This window comes from Canis lupus, chromosome 9, assembly GCF_003254725.2.
Source record: "Canis lupus dingo isolate Sandy chromosome 9, ASM325472v2, whole genome shotgun sequence".
Classification (NCBI taxonomy): Eukaryota; Metazoa; Chordata; class Mammalia; order Carnivora; family Canidae; genus Canis; species Canis lupus.
Genome location: NC_064251.1, coordinates 12,458,728 through 12,473,120, shown reverse-complemented (window position 1 = coordinate 12,473,120; position 14,393 = coordinate 12,458,728). Strand labels below are relative to the sequence as shown.

General features: G+C 40.5%; 1 protein-coding gene across 9 annotated transcripts in view; it reads left to right on the top strand.

The window, feature by feature from the left end:
* The first annotated feature begins 835 nt into the window (after window positions 1-835).
* CEP112 (centrosomal protein 112) overlaps window positions 836-14,393 on the top strand; it is a 401,294-nt gene continuing 387,736 nt past the window's right edge. For 7 of the 9 annotated variants that reach the window (XR_007412846.1, XR_007412847.1, XM_025436782.3 and 4 more), the window contains exons 1-4: window positions 866-963; window positions 8,019-8,132; window positions 11,094-11,284; window positions 13,598-13,770. Coding sequence is in view for 7 of the 9 variants with exons in the window: in XM_025436782.3 (XP_025292567.1) it covers window positions 8,027-8,132; window positions 11,094-11,284; window positions 13,598-13,770 (470 nt within the window). In the remaining 2 variants the exon portion in view is untranslated. Of the gene's footprint in view, window positions 964-8,018; window positions 8,133-11,093; window positions 11,285-13,597; window positions 13,771-14,393 lie in introns of all 9 variants that reach the window. The other 2 variants (XM_049113963.1, XM_049113965.1) reach the window with 2 other exon arrangements.

Below are 14,393 nucleotides of genomic sequence, written 5' to 3'. Positions count from 1 at the left end.
ATTTAAATGTTGTTTCTGCCTTCCATTTAAATAAATATACTTCAGAGCTTTTCCAGAAATGGAATAGAAGACCAAAGAAAGCCACAACAGAGCAACGCAGACACGGGGACTGCCATTGGGGTGGTTGAGACTTCCTGGGAGTAGCAAAATTACGTTTTCCACTTGATCTTGCTATTATGTTTTTTTTTTTTTTTTTGATCTTGCTATTCTAACACAGAATTGGCAAACACAAAACCTTTTATTTTATTTCAGCATCTTCAGACAGAATTTGGGGGGTCCAGTGTCTCCAAACCTCGGATAGTTCTGAATGCAAAAAAAAAAAAAAAAAAAAAGGAAAGAAAAGGAAAAAAGAAAAAAGCAAACTAATGTGCATGCTTCCTGTTTAATCCGACCTCAGTCACCTCTGGGTGTTGAGCTACCAGGCAGTAAATTCTCACTTCTGCAGACTCGACGACGTCTGTCCAAAGGCGCACCCCTTCTTGTGACACCCTCCAGCGATCCCGTCTTCCTTACCCTGCACCTGTTTCTCCTCCACGACCCCTAACGCGGTCACCAGCGAGACGCCCCAAGGCAGCAGCGCGCACCCCGCGCTCCGGTTGCCCTGGGAACCTCCGCCTGGGACCCGCCCACGTACCGTCGTCAGGCAGCCCCGCCGTCCGGGAAGGCGGCGCGACGACCCGGAGCGTCGCCATGGCAACGCTCCCCGCGACCGGCAGCGCGAGGACACGGGGACGGAAGTCCCGCCTCCGGAGGGCCGGGAGCGTCGCCCTGGCAACGGCGCCGCGCGCGCCGGCCGCGACCGGAGGGGTGGGAAAAGGGGGCGGGGAATGCGAGCGCGGAAGTCCCCGCCCCCGGGCTGCCTGGGCGGCGGCGGCGGCCCGCAAGGATTTGAAACCGTTTCTCGGCGGCGGCGGCGGCGGCGGCGGCGGCGGCGGCGGAGGCGGCCGACCCGAAAGCTTGCATGTAGGGGCGTCAGGTTCTCGGTTTCCCGAATTCCCCTGCCCCGCCCCTGCCCCCCCGGGTTCTCGAGTGGAATTTTGCGCGGGGGGCCGGGGGCCCGTTCGAGGAGGGGCGTCGCCTCGCAGGCCCCGCGCCCGTTCGCCAGGCCTGTGGGGCGCGCGCGCGGCTCGGGGATGGGGATGGAGGCGGGGGAGGGGGGAGGGGGGAGGGGAGGGGGCGGGCTGCGAGCCGGCGGCCCCGCTTCCACTTGCCGAGGGAAATCCAGGCTGGGAAAGTTCCGGGCAAAGTTTTCCAAGCGGCTGGAGCTGGTCCCCAGGACGGGGTCCCGGGGTCCGGCCGCGGGGGCAGGGAGGCGGCCGCGGCCTCCGGGGCTCGCAGGCCCCCACCCCCCGCTCCCCTGCCTCCCGCTCCCCTGCTTCCCGCTCCCGCGGGGCAGCTCAGCTGCTCCCAGGGCGGGCTGGGCGCCCCGCGCTCGGGAAGGCCTGGCCCGGCGTGCTCCGAGCCCCACGCTTCAGGACCGACCACGCAAGTCCAGACCCACAGCTTTCATCCTCCTCCTCCGTGGCTGTCTTACCCTTTGTTCTTTAGAGATGGGCGTAAAGATAAGGTAGAAGAGGCGAGCGGAATGGCAGGAGCATCTGCGCAGTGGTGCGGCCGCAGCCCGGAGCGCGCAGTATCGAGGCCCAGCTGCCACTTTGCGTGGGGCCGACTCCCGGGGCAGCAGCAGCTCCTTAACCCCGCTGAGCCTCGGCTTCCCCCTCTGGGAAATGGGCATGAAACAGTGCCCGTCCTCCCAGGGTGATGATGACGCCCGGGACACGTTTGTAAAGCGCACAGCACGCTCCTGGCACCGTCAGGGAAAGCAAGCCCCAGTCACTCCCTCTGCTGACCATCCGAACATCGCGTGCACCTGCAAAACTTGCTGATTTACCGAGGGGACGTATTTCAAGTGTTCTGGAATGACTCCTACAAAATTGATTTATTATTTTTTTTGCAGCTTTCAGGAATATGTTTATCGTGTTGGACAGAGGGCGTGAGAGATGCGTATCCTTCGTTATGCAGCGTGGCTGCTTTTCTTCCAAGGCCTTATGATCATTGAGGCTTGCTTCTACTTTGCTGACTCCTAGGGCAACTCAGCACTTTGAGGAGGTTTAAGCCCATTTGATAGGTGTCCACGTATAATTAGTTTTTTTTTCTATTTATTCATGAGACACACACACACACACACACACAGAGAAGCAGAGACACAGGCAGAGGGAGACCTAGGCTCCATGCAGGGAGCCTGATGTGGGACTCCATCCTGGTTCTCCAGGATCACACCCTGGGCTGAAGGCGGCGCTAAACCGCTGAGCCACCCGGGCTGCCCAGTTTTGTTTTGTTTTGTTTTGTTTTTAAAGATAATGCCAGTGAGTTAAATGAAAGACATGATCAAATCTAGATTATAAGCAAGAGTCACCCAGTTGACTTCTCTTTTTGCTTGTGAAGTAATTTATGTGACTAGTATAGGCACATGCCTAAGGCAAACATACAGCTTTAGGTAGTCCTAAAACTTTTTGATTAGTTGGAACTTAGTAGATACAGTTTGTTTATAAGATGTAATTTGTGTAGCAAGAATTCTTTGAAGGTTTGAAATGGTACCTTAATTTTTTCCCTTTTTGCATTTCTTAATTTTTTTGGAGAATAAATAAGGGATAAAGAGATGCAGATTTTTAGCATTTACCCAATGTCACATAGACCCTTTATTGTGTTTTAAAAAACTGTACTCTAGTATTGTAAGTTCTGATAGCAATTCCAATTGCCTTTCTACTTTTCAAAGTATGTCTTTATTGGAGATATTGCTGACGTATATGTAAATAGCCAAGAGGTCGGGTATAATGGATCTGAGAGCATGGGATTTCAGAATTTTAATCTGAGCTTTGTGCTTAATTTCATGACTTTGGGGGAGTCTTTATTGAGTTTTATTTTTCTCTAACATTAAATGTTAACCTTTCTTGCGTGTGTCAAGGGATTTATTGTGAATTAGTGATCATTAGAAATCTTTTTGCTTTAGCTTTATCTATTGATGCTCTTAGGTGAATGAATAGATGGGCAGGATGCGCTGTTTAAGCCTGGGAATATACTCCTAGGCTAGAGCTGTGCTTAAAATTCTGAGTTTGGGAGTTTCCAGTTGTCTGTTCATCCATTTGAATAGTTGCTTTTCAGCTTTATGATCTAATATCCTGTAGTGGTATCATAGTCTTCTGTTACCAAGTACATAACAGGTGTAATTATATAGGAATGCAGTTAGTTATTGTAGGAAGGCAAAACAACCAACCAAACACCCCCAAGCCAACTAACCAATCAGAAAATGTATTTAAATAACATTTACTTTTTTTGTAAGATTTTATTTATTTATTCATGAGAGACACAGGGAGAGAGAGAGAGAGGCAGAGGGAGTAAGCAGGCTCCATGCAGGGAGCTCGACGTGGTACTCAATCCTGGGTCTCCAGGATCACGCCCTGGGCTGAAGGCGGCGCTAAACTGCTGAGCCACCCGGGCTGCCCTAAATAACATTTACTTTAATCAAGTCTTAAATTTGACAATATGTTTCTTCTATTGTGATGCAGAAGGTAGGATGGCCCGTTTTGGTAAATCGAATTAAGGCCATATAATATTTCTATTCTTGAAGATCTGTTTGGTACTTAGAATCTTCTCAACATTATTAGTCTTGTTAAAGTGGGACATTTTCCCCTTTTGTTAGCATTTGTTCTTTGTATGAGTTCTTTAGCTTCTAATAACGTGCCACGTAAAGTACCAGATATGTCTAAGATGTGTGAGTCATGGGCCCTGCCTTCTAGGAACATCTCACAGATGGTGGAAGGCATGTAAATAATACCTAGATATGTACAAAGAATAATAGCATAGTGAATGCTGCCCCACAGATGTGAGCAGTGCACACTGAGAATGGAACTTAAGAGTCTTGACCAAACTGGGCAGGCTTTTCTCTGAAGTGCTGTTTAAGTTGTATTTACCTGACTGTAGGCAGAGGGAACTGCTTGAGGAGAGGATGTGGGGTTGTGTAAAGGCTTGGAGTGTGGCAAGAATGGCACGGAGGTCATTGGCTGGGAAGTGGCCCTTGGCAGGTGGACATGTTGGGCAGCATGGATGTAGGGAGAGGTGAGAGATGGGTTCACTTGTAGGCCTAACTTTGGCTTTAAATAGTATCTTATAGTAGGTAGTCAAGAGAGATTTTTGTTTAGAGAGGGATATACTTAGCTTTGCACTTAGGGAACTTACTCTGGTACCAGTGGCTGGAGTAGGAAAAGCAGACAGAGGGGAGGCTGGCTGTTTCAGGAGGGCTGGGGAGTAGTGGGAAGGGCTCTCTCTGACACAGGGGCAGCAAGAAGAGGACACAGGCAGGTTTGGAGACATTTCTGAGTACTTATTGACTTACTGGCTTGAGGGGAATTAGAGGATGGAACCTGTGGAGGGGCTGGATGCAGAGGGGATGGAAAGTGTGAACCTGTGAGGAGGTAACTGATAGGTGATAGAAATAATGGCACTAGAGAGGAGAGTTAGCGCTTAGGATACAGAAGCAGGGGGTCCCTGGGTGGCTCAGCTGTTTAGCGCCTGCCTTTGGCCCAGGGCGCGATCCTGAAGTCTCTTAACTTAAATAAATAAAATCTTAAAAAAAAAAAAAAAAAAAAAGGATACCGAAGCAAAGGAGGCAAGGAGGTGTTCTATTCTCTTAGAGGAAAGTTCAGAGGTGTAGGGAAGGGCATTTTGAGGTGTCACCACTTGACTCTTATTTTTCCCATGAAGAGGGGGTAAGTTTTTTTTTTTAAAGATTTATTTTTATTTATTTATGATAGACATAGAGAGAGAGGCAGAGACACAGGCAGAGGGAGAAGCAGGCTCCACGCCAGGAGCCTGACGCGGGACTTGATCCTGGGACCCCAGGACCGCACCCTGGGCCAAAGGCAGACGTGAACCTGCCTAGCCACCCAGGGATTCCTGGGGTAAGATTTTTTAAAATTGAGAGTGAGGGAAGGCAGGAGCAGTTTGAGGGGCTCTAAGATGTCTGATAAAAGCTCAAAAGCTCATCTTGGAGGAGGAAATAGTGAAAGACATCCGAGGATTCGGATAAGGTGGGAAGCTGACTACAGGCAATGCCATTTTTCTCCAGCAGACCCTTAGTGAAGGGGTGAAGGAGGGCATTGGAGGAGTTCAGGCTTGCTGAGAGAAGCGGAGGATGAGAGAGAGTTTAAGAGGATAAAGGCTATGATCAGATAAAAGGGATTTGGGAAGGTAACGGTGATGGGAATGGGGAGAATGAGGTCTGGTCAGATGTTGAGGGCCTCCTAAGACAAGAGTTCTGGGTTGAGGTTGGAAGAGCAGTAGCTGGGAAGTGGCAGGATGGGTTGCAGTCACTGGTTTTCTTCCTGGCCCGAGGCCAAGGGGAGGGTGAAAGACCCCAGAGAGTGGGTACCATGTTTCTGAGAGGGAATGGGTTCACGTCTAGCAACTGGGAGGGAAGTCATGGCGACTGGCAAGAACTATGGTTTACTTGCAGAGACAGGTAGAAAGACCTTTCTAGAAGGAGATTGTTGGTAGTAAGAGGGAGGACACTGTGATCAGTATTAGAAGCTGGTTTAGCAGGGGTAGCGCAGTCTGTGGAGACAGCTTATGAGGCAGGACAAATTTTTTTCCAACCTGTAATTTGTAAATAAATAAATGACAAATTGGGGACTATGCGTAGTGTAGAGGTAGTCCATATCCCTTCCAAGACCTTTCTTAATTTAAGGGAACATGTTGAGTGTGGATATTTTTAACTTAAGGAATTTTGTCAAAACCTACTGATTTTGGGGATTCACTTTCTTATAGGTAGTGTGTTTCTTGCTAATTACGAAGAAATGCAAGGACTAATCTTTTTAGTTTTTTGAGGGGAATTAAAAATTTTGGATTTACATACAGTTAAAAAATCACTTTTTGGTATACAATTTGATGAACTTTTACACATACATAGAATAGGGTCTTATAACCTGCTATAAAAACAGTATAGAGAATAATTTCCAGCACCTCAGCTGCTTTCCCCATGCCTCTGCTTTGTGTTCAGATTCTTCCCCCACCTGCCGACCCCTGTGGACCTGTTCTCTGTACTCATACTGTTTGCCTTTTCTAGAATGTCATACAAATGGATTTGTACAGTATAGCCCTTTGAGAATGGTTTCCACAACTCAGCGAAATACCTTTAGAGTTTATCCCTGCCACGTATGTCAGTTCATTGTTTTCTCTTGCAGAGTACTCCTTCATTGTGTGCATACACCAGACTTTGTTTATCTGTTCCCCAGGTGAGGGACATTTGTATTGTTTCCTGTGTTTGGTGATTAACCAAGAAAAAAGCGGCTACGGGTCTTAAATTCAGGTCTTTTTTGCATGATTATAGACTTTGTTTCACTAGAGTAAATACCTAAGAGTGGGATTTCTGGATCATGTAATAAGGGTATGTTGGACTGTGGAAGAAACTGCTTAATTGTTTTTCAAGGTGGCTGCGCCATTTTGCATTCCTGCCAGCAGTTCATGAGAGTTCTGTGGTTCTGTGTTCTCATCAGCATTTGGTATTGTTTATTTGGTATTTTTAATTTTAGCTGTCCTAATAGGTATGTGCTGAGATCTTGTGATTGTAATTTGCAGTTCTCTAATGATTAATGACATTGAGCATCTTTTCATGTGTTTAGTTGTTATTTGTATTTTCTTTGGCAAAGGGACTTTTTTTTGGCTATGTGTTTTTTTGGGGTTGTTTTCTTATGGTTGAATTTTGAGAGTTCTTTATAGGTTCTTGATATAAATCCTTTATGAGATATATGACTTACAAATATTTCCTCCCAGTCTGTGGCTTATCTTTTCAATCCCTTAATGGAGTCCTTTGCAGAGCATTTTTTTTTTTTTTTTTTTTTTGGTGAAGTCCAATATAATAATTTTTCTTTTATGGGGAGTACTTTTGGTGTCATATCTGAGAAATCCTGTCTAATTCAAGGTCATAGAGATTCTCTCCTATCTTTTCTTCTAAGTGTATTATAGTTTTACATTATATATATATTTTTTTTATAATAAATTTATTTTTTATTGGTGTTCAATTTGCCAACATACAGAATAACACCCAGTTCTCATCCCGTCAAATGCCCCCCTCAGTGCCCGTCACCCATTCACCCCCACCCCCCGCCCTCCTCCCCTTCCACCACCCCTAGTTCGTTTCCCAGAGTTAGGAGTCTTTACGTTCTGTCTCCCTTTCTGATATTTCCCACACATTTCTTCTCCCTTCCCTTATATTCCCTTTCACTATTATTTATATTCCCCTAATGAATGAGAACATATAATGTTTGTCCTTCTCCGATTGACTTACTTCACTCAGCATAATACCCTCCAGTTCCATCCACGTTGAAGCAAATGGTGGGTATTTGTCGTTTCTAATGGCTGAGTAATATTCCATTGTATACATAGACCACATCTTCTTTATCCATTCATCTTTCGATATACTTACGTCTATGATTTATTTTGAGTTGATTTTTGCATACGCTATAAGGTTTAGGTTGACGTTTATTTATTTATTTCCCATATGGATGTCCAATTGTTACAGTGTCTTTTTTGTAAAACCTATCATTTCTCCATGAATTGCACCTTTGTCAAATACCAGCTGTCCATACTTGCATCAATTTCTGAACTCTAGTCTGCTTCATGAGTCTGTGTGTCTTATCCTCTCACCAATACCACATTGTCTTGATTACATAGCTTGATAGCACATCTTAAGATCAGGTAATTGAATTCTCCAGTAACTTTTTTCTTTTTTCAGAATTGTTTTTGCTATTCTAGTTCCTTTACATTTTTATGTAAATTTTAAAACCAGCTTGTACATGTCTACAAAGAATACTGCTGGAATTTTGACTAGAATTGTATCTATAGATTAGTTTGGGGATATTTAACACTATTTAGCTCTAATGAGTTTTTCTTTCTCTCTTTCATTAGAGTTGTGTAGTTATCAGCAGACAGATCTTAATATTTTAATTTTAAATCTTTTATAGGCTGAATTATGGAAATAGGAAGTGAAGAAGAAAAATGGGAGAAGCTGGATGCAGAATTTGATCACTTTGTGGTAGATATGAAGCCCTTTGTTCTAAAATTATCCCATAGGTCAGGTAAGATTATGATTGTAAACTAGATTCTTAAGAATAATTTTTTTCTTTATATTACTTTTTCAAACCAATGAACTATCACAATGAAAAGAAAGCTAAGGGACACCTGAGTGGCTCAGTGGTTGAGAATCTGCCTTAGGTTCAGGGCATGATCCTGGTCATGGAATCGAGTCCCATATCGGGCTCCTTGTGAGGAGCCTGCTTCTCTCTCTACCTGTGTCTCTGCCTCTCTCTGTCTCTCTCATGAATAAATAAATAACATCTTTAAATAAAAAAAATGAAAAAGAAAGCTAAATTTATTTAAGTTAAAGATTTATTTATTTTAGAGAGAAAGGGCATGGGTGTGTGTGTGTGTGTGTGTGTGTGTGTGGCGGGAGGGGGAGAGGGAAAGAGAGAATCTCAAGACTTCCCACTGAACCCACAACCAGACACAAGGCTCAGTCTCACAATCCTGAGATCATGACCTGAGTTGAAACTAGGAGTTGGATGCTCAACTGATTGAGCCACCCAGGCATCCCAAAAAGCTAAATTTCTTTAATCAGTTTTATCTTAAGCTGATGTAGGATTGTTTGCTTTGAGCTATTCAACGGTTGGTAGAAATTTAGTGATAATATCCTAGTAAACTGTGGAAAGATCTTCCTATGATACCATTTTCAGACATCATGAGCTTAAAGCCTGTGGATCTCTAGAGTTAGCTACAACTGTTTCTTCCTGCATCTTTTTTCTCCCTGAAATGCTTCCTCTTAAAGGAGCTTACTGTCTATCTTTTTTTCTGACAATTTTATTTATCAAAGCAGAAAAATATCTATTGCTCTCATATGCTTATTGGTTGACTGAATGAAATCAATTGTGAATGAGTTTTTGTTGCTATCTTGTCTGCAATTCCTGGCCTGTTTTCTCTAATTATGGTATGAGGGTCTTTGTATCAAGTCAAAGACTTGTCAGATAATTTAAGGCATCAGAGAATACTTGGAGTGAGTTTAGGGGGCCAGGATGATTCTCTAAACTGTAGTAGGGTGTGAAGGTAAATCTGATTTGGTAGTGGGGAGTAGGAGCAAGAAACTCTGGCTTTTATCCAAGTTTTGTCCAAGTTCCCTATTTCCCTAAGGTCTCTAAGTGAACTCCGTATTCAAAATAAGGCAGCAACTCAATATTAGATATTTGTTCCAGGGAGCTACACTGGGAGAAGAGGGTATAGTGTATCAGTTATGCATTTTGTGGCCACCCATTGTTGCAGGGCTGCAGCCTTTTCTCGCAGGATGGCTTGGCATGGTCTTCTTCCAAGCTTCTTTTCCTACCCTCTTCTCTTGCCTCATCAGACTGTAACCTCCTCTTTCTCCCTCTGCTAGTCTTCAAAGATGCATATTTCACATCCTGTGGCTCATTCATGATTTGTATTGTTTGTATATTATTTGATTAATTGTATTTCTATTTAATGATATCTATACTGTGGTCTCTTCTGATACTCACTGCCTTTATCTTTTGTCTTAGATCTGCTGATAGGACAAATTTGCATTAAAGTCTTCCATTATAAATGTATTTGTAATAAAACTATTCTCATATTTCATCTTCTTTTAAAAGTGAATGTAGGTACATAGAATCGGATTAATTGTAATCTTTGGTTCATGACTCATTGTCAGTATTGATATTTTCTGCCCTTTTGTTTAATTCATTAATTTGTAATGAATGCTCCAGAACTCCCATTCCAGTCAAGAGCCTGAACAATGATAATAATTTATATCTTCTTACAGCTGAATTCTACTTCTAATAATGGCTCTCCTCAATATTTTAAGTAAAGAATTCTTTTCATGAGCTAAATTGTACCACATTCTGGCCCTTAGGGTATTATATAGATTTGTTGCAAGGCATATAGAAAATACATGGTTTGAAAAAGTGTTTTCTTATCTTTATCTGTTTCACATTTTTTTCTCAAAGTACACCCAATATTTCATGAACTTTGCTTTGTGATTATATAATTTTCAAAGCTAAAAATACAATAGTTCTTTAAAGGTTAGCCCTCGTACTTGTAGTGATAAATCTGGTATGAGCAAAGTGGTAAATCCGGTCCTAGCGATTTTTGTAGGTAAAACAATAAATGAATATGACCTTTAGAAACTAAGAGATTAAAGCAGACTTATGATTTATGTTAGATATATAATCCTCAAATTGAGTTAGATTGATAAAAGATTAATGTCAAAATAGTTTTCATGAGGCCTAGAATTCTGTGTTGTGGTCAGATAAAGTAGTCAATAGGTCATTATATGTGGATTAAACTGTGCTGTATTTTTAAGGTAGTCTTTAGAGGGATAATTATTTTGCTAAATTACAGGTTAATAGCCCTCAATTATTTTTAGAGAGGCTAAAAGAAAACCCTAAATTAATCAACTACAAATCTGAAATTTATCAGCTTTAATAAGTAAAACATTTGAGATCTAATTTTAGGTTAAGTTTAAAAGCTTAAATAAGATTGCATTTCATCTCTCCTTTGCTTTGTGTAGTTAGAATTATAGAAAGATTTTTCAACACAGCTAAAATTATCTTAGAGATGTTTTTATAGTAAAATTTTATTCAGACATTTATTCAATAGTGATCCAGAGGTTTTATTTTTGAGAAAATAATTCTATGCATTTGTCTTGCCTGATGACTAGTTAACTGAAAAAGTTAAACTATAGACCAGGGGTTGGTGAACTATAGCCTCCCAGGGCCAAACCTTTTCTGTAAAGTTTTACTAGAAGATGCTGATGACTATTTGATTACATGTGGTGTGTGGCTGCTCTCACGTTAGGGTGGCAGAGTTGAGTAGTTGTGTCGGAGACCAGGTAGCCTGCAAAGCCTAGAATGATCACTGTCTGGCACTTGACAAAGTTTGCTAGGTCCTGCTCTAGACCAAAGCAGGTGTTTTACAGATCTTTACTGTTTATTTTCTGAAAAATCAAGTTTCTAACAGTTCTTACCTATTTCTAGAACGGCAGAGGTGTGCACTTTGGATCAGGAAACTGTGTGAGCCTTCAGGAACAGGTGCAGGAATAGTGGGCCGGAAGAACCGGAACTTGTATGCAAAACTGTTATTGCACATGCTGAAGCGAGGAGTGCTTGAAGGGCCCTTTACACACCGTCCTGAACCAGGGACACTGAAAACATTGCCTTCCTACATGGTAGGTATCATAGACCAAAAAATGTCTTAGTTTCATTCCTTTAAAAATGTCAACTCATCATCCCAATTGGGAATAGTTATATTATAAGTCCTAGGTAATATATGAGGTAAAACTGTTTTTATTCTTTGTAATTCACTTTTTCCCACTTTGAATAAAAATCAGATATTGGCCTTAAGAGCACTGTGCTTATTGATTTGCCCATTCCACAATATTGTACAGTATTTCTGAAAAACTGAAATAAAATTTTTTATATTGAGCCTTAATTTCCCACTAGTTTTCACTGAATTAAGTGTATAATAAATATACTTAATAACATTAAGTATAATTTATGTCTACCAGTAAATTCTGGTTTATTAAATTCTTTCAGATACATTATTTAAAAATTCATGAGAGGTTGGATCTAAAATTCCTTTCTACTCTAATAAAATGATGATAGTAGGTTGGAGTTTATACTTCACCTAATTTCACTATCAAAATCAGCTGTTACAAAGGCAGATATAATAATGTTTCATTGGTGAATTGTCACTGTCTTGATCCTTGTAACCATGAAATATGCCTTAGTTCGTGTGGTGTTTGAATACTTGAGAAATCTGACTGGGGTACTCAGTATTGGTAGTTGCTATTAGGATATTTATGTATTTTTTTTAAAGCTGATTTTATAAGTTGACTTTGGTTAACCTAAACCAAAATGCAGTCAAGAGGCATACTGTACCCTAGATGATAATTCTGTTGTCCAAGGCAGAGATGCCGAAAGTTGTAATGGTGTTTCCAGTTGAATGTTAAAGTAGAACTTTGTATTTTGCTTCAGATGAGTAGTGTTGGAGGCAGTAGTGACTTGACTTTGATATTCAATTGAACATTGCAATGAGGGTCTCATAAAACTGCTGTGCCTGTCTGACTTGGAATAGAGAGGGTCATGTGTCAACCTCTCCCTCGAGTACACCCCTCTTGAAGATTCTTTGGGTAGAATTTGGAGAATTGGTGCCCAAGTATCCAGTTAATGCAGAGTTTTCTTCAGAAGTGTGTCAGGAAGTCCTCCTCACTTGAAAAGCAATTATTAGGCTCCTGCCATTCTTCTTTAAGGACTAAAGGTAGAACATTGTCCGAAACTCATTCAGACGTTGATAGATGGATGTGTTGCATCATGTTTTCCCATTCATATTCATTTCACAGAATCATAGGAAAGGCTTTATTTCACAAATAAGAAGGCCGCGGACCTGCCTGGGATTTTCTAGTTTATGGTGTGGTCAGAACTAAATTCCTGGTCTCTACCTGTTGCTCCTCCTTTATTTTATCAATGGATTCCTAATTTTTGTTTCTGATTTTTATAGATTGTGGTTTTCTGCCCATTGATTGTGTGTGTGCAGAGTAATTAATGATCACAGAAAGAAATAGAGCACATAATTTAAAAGGAACTTTTCATTTATCTTTTTTATTTTTATTTTTATTTTTTTTCTTTTTTTTCATTTATCTTTTTTTTAATTGGGAATTTCTAGTATTCCATTTCATCTTCACTATTTTTTTTTTCATCTTCACTATTTTTATTAGCTGTATCTTTCCTTCTTAGTAGTTGCCTTAGGGCATACTAATTGCATCTTTAATTTATGGCAGTTTACCTTCAAAAGTATTTTACCAATTTATGAATTATGGAAGAAGCTTATAAGATTTCCTTCTCCCATTCTTTGTGCTATAACTTTTCAGACATATCACTCCTACATGTGTTTTATTATTATTTTAAATTTTAATTCCAGTATAGTTAACATACAGCATTATATTAGTTTCAGGTGTACAGCATGGTGATTCAACAGTTCTATACATTATTCCGTGCTCATCATAATTAGTGTACTTTTAATCCCCTTCACCTATTTCTCCCATCCCTCCACCTACCTCCTCTATGATAGTCACTGGTTTGTTCTCTCTAGTTAAGGGATTGTTCGTTTGTTGTTGTTTTTTATTTGTTTCTTTTTTCTTTGTTCATTTGTTTTGTTTCTTAAATTCCACATATGAGTGAAATCATTGTGGTCTTTATCTTTTTATAAAGCTTTATTTTTTTATAATACAAATAATCACCAGATTCACCTGTTATATAATTTCTATCACTTATTAGATTTCTTATACAGCGAAGCATAAATAAAATGTATAATGTATCCATTTTATGTGTTTTAATATTTCATAATTCATTATTCATTTTTTATGTAATTGAATTTACATTGAGTATTTGAAAGGTTGTTACCAGACTTGAAACTTGATGGAAATCTTTATTTCATTATAGTACATTCTGAAAGAATAATTTTTCTAATTTTTAAAAATCAGTCCATCTATTTTGATGAACCAAATCCAGCACGAGCAAAAGGTTCAAGCCCAGAAGGATTACCAGAGTGGGTAATGGGTGAGCTGGGGACAAGTGAACACAAATTAAATGAATCATGGAAGCTTTCTTCTGGAGAAGGTTACTCTTTGGTGCAGTCGCCAACTGATGGACACAGGTATGCTATCAAAATGGGATTCAGATAGAATTTGTAATTTAGCCTGTCTTCAGAACTGGTTCATACATTGTTTTTTCGTGTGTGTGTGTGTGTGTGTGTGTGTGTGTGTGTGTTTTATGGTAAGTAGTTGATTTACTTTATAATTTTATTAAAGTTGAGGGCTGTGAAGGGATGTGAGGTAGGTTAAATAACAGTTTTGCTTTAACATTTACTATATATTCAAGATTTTGTTACAGTTTTAGCTACTTTGTGGGTATCTATTAAATATATATGTATCCCATTACTTGAAAGGTAGTGCCTCAGTATCTTTAAATAACTTAATTCTCTGTTTTCCTTCATGACAAGCATGAATTAAGAACATTACTAATGACTTCAACAAAATATAACATCCTGCATATTCATCTTGAAGCTTATACTTGAATTTTTTCTTTTCCCCTCATTGAACAATATTTGTTTTGATTTAATAAAATAATGACTGTAACAATAAACCCCGCTCAACTGTACTTTGTCACTAAAGTCCTAACTTAAATAGGACTTTTAGTGGAAATAAAAATAAACTTCTTAGTTTTCCAAATACACAAAAGGTTTATTATTGTCATAGTATAATTTTTGGCCTTTAGGAG